This window comes from Schistocerca piceifrons, chromosome 6, assembly GCF_021461385.2.
Source record: "Schistocerca piceifrons isolate TAMUIC-IGC-003096 chromosome 6, iqSchPice1.1, whole genome shotgun sequence".
NCBI classification, from domain to species: domain Eukaryota; kingdom Metazoa; phylum Arthropoda; class Insecta; order Orthoptera; family Acrididae; genus Schistocerca; species Schistocerca piceifrons.
The window spans coordinates 206430201-206449958 of record NC_060143.1 but is presented as its reverse complement, the minus strand read 5'-3'; the positions used below and the strand labels follow the sequence as shown (position 1 = coordinate 206449958).

The following is a 19758-nucleotide window of genomic DNA, read 5'->3' as shown; positions in this document are numbered from 1 at the left end:
GTAACACACACTTGAACAGTATTCTGAATCGGTCATAATAGTAATTTGTAAGAAATCTCCTTTGTAGACTGATTGCACTTCCCCAGTATTCTACCAATAAAGCAAAGTCTACCACCTTCTTTGCCAATGACTGACCCTATGTGACTGTTCCATTTCATATTTCTACAAATATTTGCACCCTGATATTTGTATGGATTGACTGATTCCAGTTGTGACTTGCTGACACCGTAGTCATAGCATACTATCTTTATTTGTTTTATGAAATGCACAGTTTTGCATTTTCAAACATTTAAAGCTAGTTTCCAGTCTTTGCACCACTTTGCCATCTTATCAAGATCTGACTGAATGTTTGTCCAGCTTCTATTAGACAACACTTCATTACAGATAACTGCTTCATCTGTGAGAAGTCTGAGGTTACTATTAATATTGTCTGCAAGGTCATCAACATACAACATGAACAGCAAGGGTCCCAATACACCTCCCTGAGGTACACCCAAAGTTACTTCTCCGTGTCATAATGACTCTCCATTAAAGACAACCTTCTGCATCCTCTCTACTAAAAAGTCCTCAACCCAGTCACAAGTTTCACTTATGGTACTGAGTCAAATGCTTTTTGAAAATCAAGAAATACTGCATTCATCTGACTGCCTTGATCCAAATCTTTCAGTGCACCATGTGAGAAAAGTGTGAGTTGGGTCTCAAATGATTAATGTTTTTGGAATTCATGCTGATAATTGATGTACAGAACTGTTCCTAATAGCCCCATTCCTCCCATCCAATTCGAGCAGCAGGAAAACCAAAACACCTGACTCTGCAAACCACCATGAAGTGCTTGGCACTTAGCGAATGGGATTATTTGTAATCGGGAGAACAAGAACTCTTAAGAAAATTTGCACTCTTTATTGCCTATTAGCTAATAACTTGCTGTTTTTGTGACATACAATTAAATATAGGATACATAAAACCAATAAAGACAAGAGACAAGCAAGAAAGTACACATTATCTTGCCACAGCTTTACGTGGCATGCTTTTCTTTCTGCGAAAGAGTCTATTACCTCATAAAAGTTCATCAAACGTTTTGGTACATGAAAAATCAAAATGTCACTATCTAATAATGAAAAAGCTGTTAATACAAGTAATACCCAAGACTGGTGTGGTTTCTTGCTCTGATTACGTCTATTCTGTCACTGTGTGCTAGATAAAACAAAATAGACCTTTCTAGTATTGCACCAATTTTGTAACACATGCCAAGTAAATGAGACTGTTTTGGCACATTTTGTGGCGGTGTTCGTAGCGACAAACAATTCGCTGTAGAAACGGCTTACGAAGTCACCGCCACACTTGTAATAGCGGGCCGACCGGTCCGCTGGAACAGTGAACAGAAAGATGAATACCCAAACACTATGATTAAATAAAAGTCGGTACTTATCTTTATTAATGAAGATACAGTAACACAGTAGTGAACTCGGTGTCTACAGAAATCTGTCTAGTTCGAGTCGGAGCGGCTAGGTCAGCGTCGGCTGATGACAAACAGCAACTCTGCTGCGATGAACACACGACTGACTAGCAAGTACACAATTCGGTGGCGAGTATACAACTGAGCGGCGAATACAGAACTGTCTTAGCGCTCGCGACTCCAGCACTTAAGAAGCCAGAAGCCAGCGGTGGCGCGCGCAGACTTGCGGCGATTTCCTGTATCGCTGGCGCTGCTTATGCGGACGGCGTCCGGACTTTGATGCTGCCAACCTTTTGGCAGCGGGCTCGGTTGGCATTACTGGCTAGGACATAACAGCACAAATGGTCATTTTCATAACACGACAAAATATAATTCACGAAGTACCAAATCAAATGCCTATTAGGCCTACTACAAGCAAAAAACTTTATGTTAGGGAATAGTTTCACATTTCATTCATACACACCAGTTTCTCAAGCATGAGATCGAAAAGTAGTCTCAAGAAATTTTTATATAAATTTGGAATCGTCTTATTCTTCCATAATTTGTGTGATGTCCCCGTTTTTTCTCCTTCCTCGTTCTAACAAACAATTTTGTCATCACCAGTTCTGTAGCTATTCCTGCCATTGTCAAAATCTGTTTGTCTATTAATTTCACTAACCCCACCAGAATGACAGGTTTAGTTATCCCATGATTATTCTCCGGTTAGGCATTGTTACATGTTCGTAAAACATGTTTTCTGCGTTACTTCCAGAATAGAACGTAAGCAGCTGCTAGCTGGGGACTGTACAACTGCACCTTACCAGTGTAGTGATCTGCCCAAAAACTTTCTGTCAAAATTTCACTTTCTTGGATACACCGAGAAGATAATATGTAATCTTTCTCACCTGTTATTCCCGTTAGTCGTTTATTTCCATTCTGGTAGTCTGAATCTACGGATTTTGCTAGTAATTATAACAACACTGATCATTCGCAAACCCAGTCAACCACATAATCAGACAGCAATTGGCATTCATCCGTTCGGCTTTACCCTGCTCAGCTCGTATAGCCCCGTCGCCTTTTGTCTGCGGAAAGTTTATTTCTAGATGCAATGAGTACTCTCCTGACAGAGACATCTCGTACACTATGCACACATTCAAAATTCAACTTATGATTCATTCAGAAATCAACTTAAAATTCTTTCAAAAATGTTCAAAAACCAACAGGGATGAAGTTCAAAATCATATGAATGATCGATAGACCAACGTGCGCTGGATGCTAAGTGCTTTGTGAAACAAGTTTTTTTTTCTCAAGAATATGAATTTGGCGTCCCCTTTTCCCAGTAGCATCCAGATGCTTGCTGCGAGTGCTTGCACAGCCAGCAGCCACATGCCTATAGCCAGAAGTGGGAGAATCTACTACTCAAACGCGACTCAACTGTTCATGCACATGAAGCCTGCTCGCACCTGCTAAAATGAATCTAATGTAAACAGTTGTGACTTCACACTCATTCGAGATGATTTGTTGTTATGAAGCATTGCATAGTCTTCCTAAAGCCTTTGACACATTTTCCTGTTGGCACACGCTTACATGAACACTGTGTGTAGTTGTATATGGCGCATTTCCTTTGCAATTTAAGTTATTTTTGTTTTTTTCTCTCGTTTATGTTTTATTGTTGAAGTGTTATTCTGCAGTAGCAGTATACAGTAATATCCTTTGTTAGAGCATCTGTTCTTACCAGTCAAAATTACAAAAATTTAACAGAAAACTAAAGCAATGAAAAATTCCCAGGTTTTTCCCGGTTTTCTCCCAGATGAAAAAATTCCCGCGTTTTTCCCGGATCTCCCAGTTGTCCCGGGTCGCATACACCCTGTTTTTGGAAAACACTTTCAATATCTGACTGCCTTTATCCAAAGCTTTCAGTATGTTATGTGAGAAATGTGCGAGTTGGGTTTCACGTGATCAATGTTTTTGGAATCCATGCTGGTTGGCAATGAGGAAGTCAGTCTGTCCAAGATACCTCATTATGTGTGATCTCGGAATATGTTTTAAGATTCTACAATAAATCAGTGTCAAGGATGTTGGACGGTAGTTTTGTGGATCACTGCTACTACCCTTCTTGTAGATAGGTGTGACCTGTGTTTTTCCAAGAACTGGGCACAGTTTTCCGTTCGAGTGATCTGTGATAGATTATAGTTTGTGACATACTACTGGGTGTGACAATGTGGTAAGCATTTGGTCATACCTATTTCATAGCATGGGAGTTGTTGGATTGTTAAAGTCTCCCCTGATGATTACAGTATGATCTGAGAACTTACGTACAAGTGAATAAGGGTTTTCTCTGAAGGTTTTGGATACATGAGGAGAATGAGTCTGGTGGGTGATAGAAGGATCCAATTATCATTTTATGCTCACACCTGATACTGAGTCTTGCTGAAACACATGCACATATGCTGCATGCTGCACTTAAATTTCCTCCCAAAAGCTCACTGCTATTGATTTCTGGTTTTAGCCACTTTTCTGTACCAAGTGTTATGTGAGCCCCACGGCTTTTCATGAGCGTTTCAAACTTTAACATTTTGCTGTGAGTGCATGCTGTGGCTCAATGTATTGGTCACTGTTCTTTTTACCAGGACATCCAGATGAGCACTGCATCCCCTTCACCTTCCATGGTAGAATTCATGTTTGGTATATGAAATTGAGACGTATCTCTGCCATTGAGATATATCTCAATTCCATACTCCATAACATCAACTTTACCATGGGAGATGAAGTGGATGGAGTCCTCCCCTTTCTTGATATCCTGGTAAAAAGAAAAGCAGATGGCGCATTGGACCACAGTGTGTACCGTAAGAAGATGTTCACCAACCTATACTTACAGTGAACAGCTGTCAACATGATCAACACAGAGGAACGGTGTGCTCAAAATGATCGTATGTAGGACTCACACTTTTTCTGCAAATGAGAACCTCTGCCAGTGACTTGAACATCTGAGGACAGTGTTCCAAAAAAAAAAAAAAACGACTACACGGAGTGGCAAATTCAGGATGAATTCTTCAGAAACATCGAGTGAAGTCTTGTGTTCCACCCTCCAGCTGTGTTGTTATGTGGTGTCAAGAACAACCTTGGACTATGGAAATCTGAGGTCTATCAGATCCCCTGTTGACATGGCACAATGTACGTAAGTCAGTCGGTATGTACTGTTGAAGATTGTTGCCGACAACACCAGCAGCACATCAGCCTGCAGCAGGCTAACAAGTTGGTAGCCATGGAACATTGCCTATCAGAGTTACACAGAATGGATTACAACCTTACCAATGTTCTGCCAAAGACATCTAACTTCTCGAACTTAACATCTTTAGTAAGCACTGGTAACATGCATTGAACATGATTTAAGAAGAGGATGGAGATATTCCACAACAATTGTGGAATGACTTCAGGGGTAGGCAAAGCAACAGTGGAGACATCACTAACTTGTGTCCCTGGGCACAAACCCTAGACAAGGCGACTTGGCGGCAGGAGGAGAGGGGGAGGAGATGTTGGACACATACCTTCACCTGGGCAGGGACTGCATACAGAATGCCAGGTTGGAGAGAGGGGAGAAGAGATTTAACTCTGCGCCAGCTCTGAGGTGATAAGTTTGTCAGTGCATCTGAGAAGGACAATGTGAATGTGTACCAAAATATTGTGCCTGTTGGACATTGATGTCCGGCTGTTCACCTGTGAACTTCATAGTATATTTTGATGAAACTTTATAGTATCTTTACTGTATGGTTATTATTGTCAATGTATCTTACTCCAGTCAGAAGAGTGAAAACAGAAATGTATAATCTGCCAGGAATCATACAGTGTGGGTTTTCGTGGATGATGTTACATCATTTAAGACTTCCAGTTTGAAGGCGCACTGTCAATGTGTGAAACCATTTCCTGATGTTTCATCTTTGGAGTAAAATGGTAGCTACATCAATGGCTCAAGGCTTCCCCAAATTTATAGAGCTGCATAGAGAGGACCACCAGTTGTCAAGTAATACTGATTGTGTGATTATCTGTGGCTTGCGCTAATCGATAGTCATTTTCCTGGTACAAAGTTAACATCCATGCTCATCAAAATTAACACATTCTTCTTTTATATTAATATTATTGTGGTATTTGTAAATTTTTATGGTCACTATATGTGTGCACATAAGAATGCATTGTCATTGCGAAAATGCTCATCTCACTGAATTTGATTTTATGATTTCCATCTTCTTGATACATCTCAATAGTATTAATCCAAAAGTTCAGTTTATAATGGAGAAAGAGAGCAATGGGCATATCAGTGCTCAAAGTGTGGACAGACTTTGGGCCTTAAGGTTTACAGTTGAGCTACACATACACTGATTGATACTTCTGAGAGGACGCCAGCCATTGCCTAAGACAAAAAATAGGTGTCATCAAAATTTTGCTGGACAGGACTCGTAAAATTTGTGAGCTGGTTTGTTTATAAGATGAGTTGAATCACTTACAGCCTGATTTCTAAAAAAATGGTTGCTCTAGTAAGGAGGTGGATTGAGCACTCTGTACAAGAAGGGAGAAAGTCGGAACTAATGAGGAACAACAGCTGCCAACTGAGAAAATTTTCCTCCTGTTTTTTAACAAAATTACAGATTGCACTGGAAAGTGTTGGTGAAGCATGGGGTTGAAACTGTATTAGATCCATGAAGAAGATAAAAGAGTGCTTAAGAATGATGTATGGCATCCGCTAGCAACATCTGGGATATATAAAATTCTTCGTAGCAAGTATATATTTGAACCACAAAAGGAACTTCCATCTGTGACATACTGGTAAGTCGGCCATACATGTTTTCCGAGATGGAAACCACAAAACAAAATTAAATGAAATGAGTTTCAGCAAAGACTATGCATTAACATGTGCACATGTATAGAGAAACCACAGAGATTTACAAACACCATAATATTTTAAGTTAGGTAAAGTGTGAATGTCGACTTTGACTCAACAGAAAGACGTTCAATTACTTTTAATCCAGAACAACACTGCTAGCCAGAGGTAATCATATGATCAGCACCATACGACAAATAGCGGTGCCCTCTATGCAGCTCTATAAATTCAGGTGCCCCTCGAGCCCTTGATTCAGTTGGTTCTTACATCCAAAGATTTCTCTCTCAGTCTGAGACAAAATGTGAGGACATAGTTTTACATATCGACTATGGCCTCTCGGCCCTGAATTTTTAATGAAATTTGTCTGGAAGTCAGTGACACCCTACTGGTAAAAAATGGATATCTTAGACCAGAGGTTCCCAAACTTTTGTTTGTCATGCCCCCCTTAAAAATATAGAGATTTTTATTAATTATCAAGAAACTATTGAAAAATTTGTGATGGTGATGTCATGTAACATGGTGGGCTGTTAATGTATCTAGTCGCAGTTATTACGTCATCAGTCTAGTCTAGTGATTATAAGCCACTCCTAAAGTAAAGAAAGTCCTTGGTAAACAAGGAAAAATATTTGCGACCTTTGCAGTTTAGTGGATGCGGGACATTATTTTAAGTTGAGTGTAGCTTATTACTTTCACTCATTATCAAAAATAGTCACTCAGTCAAGGTGTTAACGAACATCACTGATTTGTACGCCTATAATGCTCCCCATTGTCATTGCGCATAGGTTGGCATTTATGTCAACGACGACAGCTACCGAACGGTGACAAACGCCCAGTTCTCAGAAACAGACAAAAAATAAAAAATAAGTTTTACGAAATAATTTAGCAGACTACACTGAACTTTAAAAAATATGAATAAAACAACTTCCTTACCTTGATTACATTTCCTTGCTGCACACCATTTCTACACCAGTATATGATTTTAGGTATTGAGATAGGATTGCGGGAAGTGGGACGCCAAATGATTGCATTTAGCACCATAATCTATCATTAATACCTGCACATTCATTTTTATTAAAATATCGATATTAAAAATAAATATTAGGTTTATACCACTAACTCCACCCACGCCCCCCCTTGCAACATCATCACGTCCCCCCAGGGGGGCGCGCCCACCAGTTTGGGAACCTCTGTCTTAGACAAACAGACAGAAAAAAAATAGAAATTTTGCAACAATGAAAAATGAAAAAATGGAAGACAGTGTTACGTGGTTTGGACCTCTTTGCTTGTCAGACATTCAACTTGCAATGACTGTGAATATTGCTAACATTAAACTTGTGAAACAATAGATCTCTTAAAACCATGAATAACAAATAATATTAATTTTCTTTCCCTTTAAGAACACAGCATTCAGAGGAAGTGAAGTCATTTAATCCAAGCAACTGTCCTGTATATTGCACTCCCTTCCTTATTATCCATATATTATGAAGCATAGTTGTTACATTGTAATAGCTACCTCATAGTTTAAACAACATTAAAATATGGAGTAAGAGCAAATGCATTATACATAAGGTCCGGGAACACTTTCAATTGTTTGTTGCACAAGAACTAAACATTTTGCAGATGTCATACATACTGCATTTTGTAGAGAAACTCTGAAAGTTTTTTTTACAAACATTCAATATGTGAACCATGAGTGACCTGGCAGACATCGTATGGTAATCGAATTCTTGCCATACCTGTCCCAGCATGGCATTGTTGACTGTGGCAGTCACTTCCGTATTCTCTCTCAGAGCTCTGCTACATCACCAGATCTTTGATGTGTCCCCACAGAAGAAAGTCACACAGAGTGAGATCAGGTGATCGGGGAGGCCTTTTCATGAAACTGCGAACAGAACTCAAAACGCTTGTCTTCGTTGTCATCATTGAGCTTCTGCATTAGCTCCAATTTGAATGGTTTCATAGACAGTTTCCGTTGCAGGACTTTCCACACTGTCATTGGAGCCGTTTCAAGTTCACGGGGCACACGACGCACCAATTTCTTTGGACTCCTTATGAATGTCTCTTGTAAGCATTCAACATTCACTTCACTCGCACTGGGACATCCACTTCTCTTTGCCGGGCACTACCAGTGGTAAATGGTCTTCCTTGATGGTGGCTTCTTACCGTACTTTGTTCTAAACATCCATTGAACAGCTGTAGCACACTTGTTTTTGTTGAACTCCAACACACAGAAAGCTCGCTCCACACCTGAACTTGCGATGTTTGTGACTAGCGCTGACTATTGGCAAATTACCAAACTACACTGTGGCAGTATACATGAAAAAAAAAAATTCTCTTCAAATGACATATGTATGATATCTGTACAATGTTTAGTTCTTGTGCAATAAATAATTGAAAGTGTTCCCAGACTTTATGTACATCCTGTATTTACAGATAAATAGTACTCATTCTGCAAAGTTAGTTTCAGTATCATAGATGGTTCCTTTGTCCGCGTATAACCTGTTGAAAAGATTTTGTCCATCGTCATTCAGATGACAAGTTGCTGGAACATTGTTACTTTCAACAATACTTTTTTTATTTGCATGATCTTGAAACATAGTTTACCATCTTTGACACTTTTCAAATATACATTGTGCAACTTGCTTGAGACATACAAAGAAGATAATCAATCAGAGAGAAACATGTACCAATCTCAATGCTGAACCCACTCAGATGCACTTGGTGCCAAAAATTTGTATATATGTTATGAACCCAGCTTCCAGTACTTGTCTTAATTGCAGTTGTTTTTCAGCTTTAATTTGTATCTTGTTTTCTGAAAATAATTATTTAAGTAAATATGTAGCCTTAGGCTTTATACGCTGATGAGCCAAAACATTATGAGCATCTTCTTAATAGTATGTTGGTTCACAGCCATGATTCTGTGTGCCACGAATTTTACAATTCCTGATTGGTTTTCGGAGGTACCAAATGTCTACACACAGATCTCAAAATTACCATTAATTAGGGGCCGGTGGTTTGTAAAAGCAGAGCTGGCACTCGACAGTGTCTCACATGTATTCTAGCAGATTCAGTTTGGGCAAATTTTATGTCCAATACATCAGTGTGAGTTCACTGTCATGCTTCTCAAACCACTGTAGTACAATTCTGACATGAACAGTTATACTGCTGGAAGATACCATTGTTGTTGAGGAAGACAGCTAGTATGAAGGGCTGTAGGTGGTTCACAGTAATGGTAACATAGTCCTCAGCTATCATGTGACAACTTTGATTACTACCACAAGTCCTATGGAAGCCCAGGTGAATGTTCGCAATAGGATAATATTTCCCTTAGCCTGCATCCATAAGATGTTGTATGTTTTGAGCAGCCATTTGTCTGGATGATGGCATATTCAGATATGACCATCGATCTGATGAAGGAAAAAATTTGATTCATCTAATCTGACAACACGTTTCCATTGAATAACAAAAAACACAGGATGCTCAATAACCATTCAAATTATCATAAAATTATAACAATTAAAAAGTTAAGAATAATGAGGTGTTTCCAGAAGCCTCATATCTGTATAAAGGTGCTTTATTCTCAGCTACTGGTTTTATGTCAGTATAGATGTGAGGGAATAGGATATAGTTGTAGGTAAACAACTGAAATTCTCTCAGATACAGATTTATTAGCACTTCGCTTCTACACAGATACAAGTCCGGAGGCTAACTGCCGTTAGTGGCCAACATCCTCCCAAAGCCCTCTCCTCAAAGATAGCACACTTCACACTTATACACTGAACAAATATTGATATTTATGGCACTCTACACCACATAGACACCCCCCCCCCCCCCTCCCCCCTGTGCAGTATGGAGTATGTCCCTTTGAATGGGGGGGGGGGGGGGTGAGAAGTTAGGAAGGTAACGTACAGTTCTTCCACATCAGGCAGAAGTGGTCAACTGGTAGGAGACCGGGGGGGTGAAACCCGGTACGTCGTCGGCGAAGTCAGCAAGCGAAGCCGGTGGCTGAATACGACATCCAGCCCTGGAGTTAGCAGGCAGGCGGAGAATCACCTTGCCAGAAGGCCTAACAAAGGCACGTAAATTGCCACACGCAGCACTTGTGCTCAATTTAAAGTGGTGCACCACACGAGTTTCTGCACTTCCTTCCTCAACATTGTCACACCTGAGTACCACACACACCGTATCTCCATCTACGACAACAGATAATTTCTGTATGTCATCAGGGTGTACATGTGTTGTGAATTCTTGGGTGGCACCTGTACGAGCAATGGTAGGGAGGCAGGGAGATGTGGGAAAGCCATGGCAGGGGCAAGCATCTGCGAAGAGGGGGGTGGCTGGTGCACTGGACTGCTCAGGCGACAACCTCGGGCGATCAGCTGACAGACGAGTGAGTGTGACCGAAGGCAACAAGGAGCCACTGTGGATTGAATGGCATGACAAAGAGCTGTCACACGAAGATGGTAACACAATGGTAGAATCCGAGTGGTTGGCAGTTTGACTCCGAGGGCTGTGAGGAGTGAAACCTCAAAAAGATTGGCCACTCGAATTAGATGAACGTGGAGAAGAAGCAGTGCTCGGCAGAGAAGCACACTGTGGAGAATCAATACCCGAATGTATGGTATGAGAAGATGGATGGCCGCTCGAAGTAGGAGTGGGAAAAATAGGGGCAGAATCAGGGAGGTTCACCTGAGACTCAATGAAAGCTGGTTTCACTCGGTTGAGTGAGACCGTGGTTACAGAGTCTTTTATGAGGAGATCCATGTTATTCTTGGAGTGTTTGACGACCTTCTAAGGACCTGTGTAGGGTGACTGAAGTGGGGCTTTGATTGAGTCGTCTCTGAGAAACACGTACTCACAAGAGTCTAGTGTGCGCAGTATGTACACGTGCAGAGGTGTATGAGTAGCCGGAGATGGCAGCTGAATTTTGCTGCAGTGCAAGCGCATTCGCTTGAGAAGTGAAGGGAGTTCAGAGGGCTGTGGAAGTGGGGTGGGAGTGACTAATTCTCCAGGCAAAACCAGAGGTTGGCCGTACACAAACTCGGCTAAGGAACCGTTGAGGTCTTCCTTGAAAGTTGCACGAAGGCCAAGAAGCACGAAGGGTGGCGCTTCTGTCCATAGTGAGTCATGGCAACGCAAGACAGACTTTAAGGTGCGATGCCATCACTCGACAAGCCCATTGCTTTGGGAGTGGTATGCGGAAATATGAATTTTGACAATACCATACATTTTACATATGTCGGAGAAAGCTGAAGACTCGAATTGTCTTCCCTGGTCAGTGGTGAGGTAAACAGGTGAGCCAAATCTAGAGATCCACGAATCTAAGAATGCCCGACTTACTGTCTCAGAGCTAATGTTTGGAATAGGCACAGCCTCAGCCCACCGAGTCATCCTGTCAATAGCTGTAAACAAGTAACGGAAACCCTCGGAGGGGGGCAAAGGGCCTAGGAGGTCCACATGAACATGGTGAAACCACCCTGTCAGTTGGGCAAAACAGCCAAGGGGTGGGGAAGTGCGCCTGGAAACTTTGTTCTGTTGACACAACACGCATGCCCTGGCCCAAGACTGACAGTTGCGGCGCATGTTTCTCCAGACAAATCGTTCAGATACCAGATGGGTGGAAGCTTTGACACCGGGGTGTGCTAATGTGTGTAATTTGTCAAAGACCTGGCATTGAAGGGGCTTAGGAATGAATGGCCGCAATGTACCAGTCGATTCATCACACCACACTAAGTCAGATATGCCAGGGAAAGTAGAGCGTACCGGTTGGAGAGAGGAGCTGTGGTCCGAAATTAACTGCATGGTATCGGGGTCTGCCAATTGCAACCAAGGTAGGTCCATTAAGTCAATTAAGGTTGTGACAGCACCAACGCATGAGAGAAAATCAGCAACCACATTGTCCGCTCCTCGGATGTAGCGAATGTCATTTGTAAATTGCAAGATGTAATCGATGTGATGAAAGCGTCATGAGGGCGGATCAGCTGCAGGATTTTTTATGGCAGGAGCCAACGGCTTGTGATCAGTGAGCACATAGAAATCTCGTCCCTCAACATCAGTTCTAAAGTGTCTTACGGCCTCGTAAACTGAAAGTAATTCTCTGTCGAATGCTGAGTATTTCTTCTGCGAGTTGTTTAGCTTTTTTGAGAAAAACTGCAGGGGGGTCGTAACATCATTGTATGTCTGACTCAGTACTGCACCAACAGCATTGTCACTAGCGTCATTAGTGATAAACATTGTGGCATCCGCATGTGGGTGAGCAATAGTGGCAGCAGAGGCCAACAGCTGTTTGAGTTCGTTAAATGCCTTGTCCATGTCTGGTGTCCATGGGACCTGGCGGGTGCCAGAAGTTTGTGGGCCAGCGAGAGCATCTGTGAGAGGAGCCTGCACCGTAGAAGCAGCTGGCAAATGTTTACAGTAATAATGAACTGTGCCGATGAACCTGCGTAATTCCCTTTAGGTCTGGGGGTGTGGCATCTCGAGAACAGGCTTGATCTTGTCCTGCGGTGGTGTCAGACCATCCGATGACACAACATAACTTAGGAATGTGATGGATGACTGGTGCAATTGAGCCTTTTTATTGTTCAGTTCAATACCAATGGTTGCTAAAATATCTGTTACGACTTGAACACGCTCCTCACTCTGTTCCAAAGTAGAAGCAAAAACCAATATGTCGTCCATGTATACGAAACAAAAGTCTAGATGGGATAAAGTTTGATTGATGAAATGCTGCCACGTTTGGGGGGTGTTTTTCAACCCAAACGGCATAAATTTGTATTGAAACAGCCCAAAGGGAGTGGTTATGGTAGTCTTTTCAATATCCTCCGGAGCCATAGGAATCTGATGAAATGCGTGCTTACAGTCCAAAACAGAGAAGTACTTTGCACCTGCGAGCGCATAATTGAAGTCCGCAATGTGTGGGACTGGGTATTTATCAATGATGGTGCGGGCATTTAAACGCCTATAGTCTCCAACCATACACCAAGTACCGTCTTTCTTTTGGTCAAACAGGATAGGACTAGCCCAGCAACCGGAAGAAGGTTCAATTATTCCCTTTTGTAATAGATCGTCTAATTGTTCTTTTGCAATTTTCATAAATTCCGGCTTGAGGCGGCATGGGCGTTGTGATATGGGTGGCCCATCGGTTAGACGTAACCGATGAACTGTGCCATTAGTGACTACTGCAATACGTGGCGCGGCACGACAGTCAGATGTCCGTAAAGCGGAGCAGGCGGTGGCGGACGGGCAAAGCTGTGGCACCGAGATGCGACAGACGCTTGAACAGTGTGAGGATCCTAGTCAAAATGTGCATTCTCATTGACGTGGTAGCTCAGAGAGAAGCCACAAGTACTTAAGTATGCCAGTGAATGTCCGTTATGCACACTGTATTCACTCGGCCGTGAGAGGTGGGGCTGGTTGTAGATGTCCGGGTAGTTACTGTCCAGCACAGAATTGTTGACTTGATTAGAAGCAACACAAGGATCCCACACATGTCCACTAGGATGCACACTCAGTGTGATATTTGCTGTTTGGCAAGCAATGAGCATCTGTTGACTAGCCGTGCGGAAGGATACACACGTGGCGGGAACTGATTCAAGTTTGAATTTACTACTGGATTTTCCAAAGTAGCAAAACTTCGCTCAATGCAACAGACTGTATTGAATTGTGCATTTGACACAGGAGTAGGAATGTTCTGAACAACACTCTGTGGAGACCACGTGGAAAGGTCTAGGCTAACAAAGCCAGAGTTCGCGACCATTGGCAGTTGAATTCCACTGCATGTTTGGGCTGAAGGATTCTGAAGAGTCTTGCAGCATGTCCACTATGACGGCAGGAGTGCTGGAGAGATGTTGCTGAAATCCGGGCAGTGGTGAGTGCTGAAAGGCCATTGTCTGAAGCTGAACAAGGGCCCTCGCGATCGCGAAGAAACCTGATGCAGTAGACGCATTAATAACCTTCGGGCGGTAACTCGGGTGCATATTACACAAAAAAGGGGGTCACCAGTGAGGGACTAGGATATAGTTGTAGGTAAACAACTGAAATTCTCTCAGATACAGATTTATTAGCACTTCGCTTCTACACAGATACAAGTCCGGAGGCTAACTGCCGTTAGTGGCCAACATCCTCCCAAAGCCCTCTCCTTAAAGATAGCACACTTACACACTGAACAAATATTGATATTAATGGCGCTCTATGCCACAGATGCATCTTCAGTTTTATCTGCCAAGAATATAAATCACTGTGTGGTGAAATGTTAGAAATACAGAATCAGAAATAGTGTTGGCATTCAACAAAAAACAAATACATTGGTTATATTTTCATGAAATAGATTGACAATTATGGAATTTCAACATTTGGGAAGTTATCCACATTAAGAATCAAACTACATTGGTGTGTTGTCACAATAAAACTGAATACACGCAAAAGATGTATGTGAAAAGTGTACAAAGCATGACTTCTGAATGAGCCATGCCAAGAAAAAAGCAGGGAAAAACAAATAATGAATGAAACATCAATGTGAATGGGGATAAAATGCCTAAAAATTAACTACTATGTAGGGAGAATGTTTATGTACATGGGTAGATATCATCAGAAAATTAATACTATAGTATGGAACTGAACACCGAGAATGCAAGAAATATGAAAAATAGCTTATGGAATAACAGCCTGTAGTATATATTACAGGATTTGTTGACATAAGCTGTATAAAACTGGTATAAGTAAAACTTGAAATCCTGCATGATGTGTGTACATCTGGCATACTGCTAACACCTAGATATGGTGAAAGCAGCCCGTGGAAGCTAACAATGCACTGGAAGGTGGAAGGCCACAATGTCAAAGAGAAATTACTATTGAGTGTTCAGTATTTTTTATTGTTATTCACAGAGTATCTGAGCTATGGTTGTCCTCTCCAGAAGGTTGATGTATCAACATTCCGTTGGTCTACATTCCAGTCTCAAATATCTTGTGCTTGCTGCAGTTACAATGGGTGATGTCATTGGGTCAGTGTGGGAAAATGATGCAGGGGTTGCCAACTGTAGAGCCTGATGTCCAACAGTGTGCACTGAACAATGTGCTCTGAATTTTACCTCCCCCAAGATTCGTTCCCAGGCATTGGTTCATAACATTCAGACCTTTGTCAAAGTTGCTTATGTCAGTAGATTCCCAATTTGCAGCGCATAACATTGCTAGAATGATTACCCTTTCTTCTCTGTTTCTCTTATATACTTTTCTTAATCAATGGAAAATCCAGGATGGAATGTAACAATATTATGAAAAGGAAAAGTTGTTACTCACCATATAGCAGAAATGCTGAGTCGCAGATAGGCACAACAAAAGGACTGTCACAATCTCGACTATATGGTGAGTAGCAACTTTCCTTTTCATAATATTGATACTGACATGGCTGCAGTGCCTAATAGGATCATTCAGCTTTTCAGTGGGCAGTGGTCAAAATGTTTCGGCCCATCAGTGTACCTGCTTCTTACTGAGTTCTTTCTTGTCATATGTTGTTTTTGTGGTACCTTCTTTCAAACTGAATTTTCATTTTTTCAGGACTGTTACCGAAGAAAGGAGGTTGCTGCGGACAGTGAGAAGCATGGGAGTGACAATAAAACCATTGTAATTCAAATTTCGGACTCAGATGATGACTGCTCTGGAAATAATAGTGCCGAGAGTGGTAAAATTCAAGGAGGGGATGAAACAAAAAATGGTGAGAGTTATGACATAAAAGAGCCTTCAGATTTGCACCTGGATATACCTCACTCCAGAAAAGTTACTTTTTGGGTTACAGAGCGTGGACAGAGGAGGAGACACCGTACATTTAGCACAGAGAGACGAAGAAAGAAGAAAGTAATTATCTTTAAAAAAATTAATGGAGAATACAGAAGTACAGAGAGAAGTGTTAATGCAGTACAGCAAGAAAGCAGCTCTCTCTCACAAGTAGTAGAAGAATCACCTCCACATGGCAGATCATCCCAACTTCCCTCCACAGAGGAATTGGCCAGGGACATAAGCTCTCATTCACAGAAACACATTGAACAAGTGACCCAACGTGAGCATGATATTCAGGTTCCAGAAAGTTTTTATCATTCCTCAAGTATCAACCTTCAAAGCAATTTTATTCCTTTAAATGACTCAAATAGGCCTTTACTTGACAAAGAAGATCCGAACAAAAGTAGCACATGTCTACCAGATTCTGCTGAAGAATGTAATAATTCAAATGCAAACGATGCATTAAAAATGAAAGGCAGCGCACAACAATTTCAAGAGATGACTGAAGAAAAAACACAGGACATACATCTAAGCAATTCCCAACATGAAAAGCTACAGCACGATATTACCAAAAGAAAACTTGCTAGTGCAGAAGAAATTACAGAATCCGAGAATCAGATAAGTATCTCTGCTGTTCCTGGACCTGATATGCATTTGTCAGTTAACAAAGATCGAAGTGCTAGCCCTCAACTGAACAGCAGCTTGCCAGTGCCAGGTAATAACTGTTTGAGAGAGGGAACTACACCAAAAAGTGATGGTGAAACCGAAAATGTATCATTGGATCGCAGTGAATTAGTTACAGGCAATGACAGAAAACATTCAGAAAAATGTGATGAACGAAAGCTAGCACATCTAACAGTAGACACTGACTGTAGAGTGCAAAAGAGTTGTGAAGCTTCAAATAACATAGACAAGAAAGAGACTGATGGTATTCATGGAGGGGCTTTGAACAATGTGTGTCAAGAAACCTGTGAATCATCTGGTGATATGGTTATGAGACAGGATACTAACATCCACCAGGCAGATATGAATGATGTGGCTCAAGAGCCTTGTGAAATGTCCGGTAATATTGTTAAGAAAGTGGCCGATGACACTCATGAAATAGATTTGAATAATGTGGCACTAAAAACCTTTGAAGCATCTGATAACATACTGTTGAAACAAGTTGATAAGGCCCATGGAGCAGATTTGAATGATGTGAGTGTGAAGGAGAGACTCTTTGCAGCTCAGATATCAACAAAACAGGATTCCAAAAGTAGAGGGGATGTTAGACAATCTAAGGAAGAAAGCAAGTTGGAATTACATTGTGACGAGAATCGGCAACAACATTTCAATACAGATAAACAACATTCCTTAAATGAAACTAATGAAATGAGCCAATCAAATAACAAGCAAAACACAGAAGATACGAAGATGGAAAATTCAACTGATAGCAGGACTAACCCAGAGGACCTGATAGACGAGATGGAAGTAACAGGCAAGTTAAAGAAGCCAGATGAAACAACTAATGAATTAGAAGGCATTGCTGTAGCTAGGGAGGAGACTCAAGACAATTCCAATAAAGAAACACTAAGTCCTGGGGCAGTGTGTGTGACATCACAGTGTGAGTATGTTACAACTGACACAAATTTGCAGGAAAGGATAAACCTAAAAGATACCACCAGCCCATCACATGTAGTCACCACTGTTGCAGCAGACAGTGAGACACCACAACCAGGAGCTGAAGTATCTTCAGGAAATTTAATTGATCAACTGTTACAGAGTCAGCAAAATTCTAAAGTCTTTGATCCTCTCGTGTCCTTGATAAAGACAAGACCAATTGTTGGGGATTCTGCTTTGCGGTATGAGATGATGGTAAAGAAGGAGCTGGCTAGGATATACCAGAAGGAAGCTAAGCAAAAGAAGAAGAAAAGTAAAAAGCAAATAAGCTCTGCAGGTAAATCAGAAACAAAGAAGACCAAAAAAAAACCAAAAGGATTTTGCAGCTTTAGTGGTAACGATAAAGGCATGGATGGATGTGGACCTGGAAAAGGTGGGTTCGGTGGAGACACACTTACTTTTACAGCTATTGTGAGGAGCTATGGTGGTGACTGCATCTCCAACTTGTACCGTAGTCTCTCGACTAAAGGTGTTAACATTCACAAAAAGTGCAAGGCGCTTATGAAACAGTCTACAGATTTTTCAAATTCTTTAGATATTACATGTTGGTTGCTCTATTTTGGTTTCCAACATGTGTGTCTGTTCAGTATTTAACAGCAGGTAGAAGTGGACAAAATAGAATGTGCTCTGTCAGAAAAATTTATTTTAATTGTGGTAACTCAGTAAACGTCACAAAAAACCCTCATTGACAGTTCTGTATGAAGTCTCTGTAAAAAATGACAAAATTGAAACAGCAGCACAAATGTACCATTTTTACCTACTTAATTTCAATTGCAAATATCTACCTGAATATCAGCTCAAGGGACAGATGTGCCTATGTTTTGCAACATCCAGAGTTGTTTTAGGTCTACGAGTGATTTCTCACAAAATTGTAACTTCACAGAAGTGATAAAAATGCCAAAGCTGCTTGTGTAAGACTGAAAAAGTTAATTTTATATGTAAAAAGAAATACAATTAAACAAGATAAGTTTATTTTGTTTAATTATCACTGAAACTGAAAAAAAAGAAAAACTAAGATATGTGGTTACAGTTATTTTGCTCTTATCTATAAATCTATCGTTGTATGCTGATGTTATTTGTATGAAGATTTGTAAAATTTATTAAAAAGTGGATTGCAAATGATTTTTTCCTTTTTTTTATGGACATAGAACACTGTTACATTCAAGCAATTAAATGACTAAGAGATGCACTCTAAATACTCTTGATGAGAGTACATGTATTTTTATGCCTTTTGTTTGCAAATGTCTGGATTGTTGAGGAGAACTTTTCAGAAAATGGAGAAAGTAAGTATTAAATGACTAGATTACATCAGATGCAAGTGTCACTCTCTTTGACAAGTTTTAGGCAAAAAGGCAGTATTATGTCTGGTAAGGGGCTACTGAAGCAATTGGAGAGGTTATCAGAAGAAAGTGCTAAACCACAAGAGCATATTTTGAATTATTGCAAGTTATGTGTTTGGTTAAATTCAGTGACAAAACATAAATACAGTAAGATGAAGTGTTTTGTGTACTAGATAGTGCTTTCTAGTAGTACATAGGGAAGAATTTATTATCAACATGTGGTGCTCACCCAACAGATTAAGTGATCAGATTAATCCTTGCTAAACTGAGGGTTAGCACTTCCTTCTTCTGACCCTTTCAGTTTTCATAGATCTTAACTTTTTTCACTGCGATAAAGTGGATATTGGTCTATGACTGTACTGTTATGGGATATGAAATTTATTCTGTCCATAGGTAATTACCCTTTTCACACAGACATCTGAATTTTGTCTATTTATTGCAATACATATTCTATAGATCTGTTTTAATTCATTATTATGTTCAGATTGTACATAGATTAAAAATGAACATTAGGAAATGATAATAGAAAACACAATGAGTAAGTTCTAATTACACTCACAAACAGAGGTTAAGTTACAGTTATTTATTTACAAAAATAAAAATGACCAACTTCTTGACTTACAGAACACAATATAATGTAATGAAAGGAGAAAGACACATTAAAGCAGGAATACACA

General features: G+C 40.7%; 1 protein-coding gene across 1 annotated transcript in view; it reads left to right on the top strand.

The window, feature by feature from the left end:
* The window catches only part of LOC124803239, a 366808-nt gene extending 348011 nt beyond the window's left edge, over positions 1–18797 (top strand). Inside the window, exons 8-9 of the mRNA XM_047264420.1 lie at positions 15864–16020; positions 16102–18797. Of these exons, the coding sequence (XP_047120376.1) occupies positions 15864–16020; positions 16102–18335 (2391 nt within the window). The 3' untranslated portion in view covers positions 18336–18797. The remainder of the gene's footprint in view (positions 1–15863; positions 16021–16101) is intronic.
* The last annotated feature ends 961 nt before the right edge of the window (positions 18798–19758 follow it).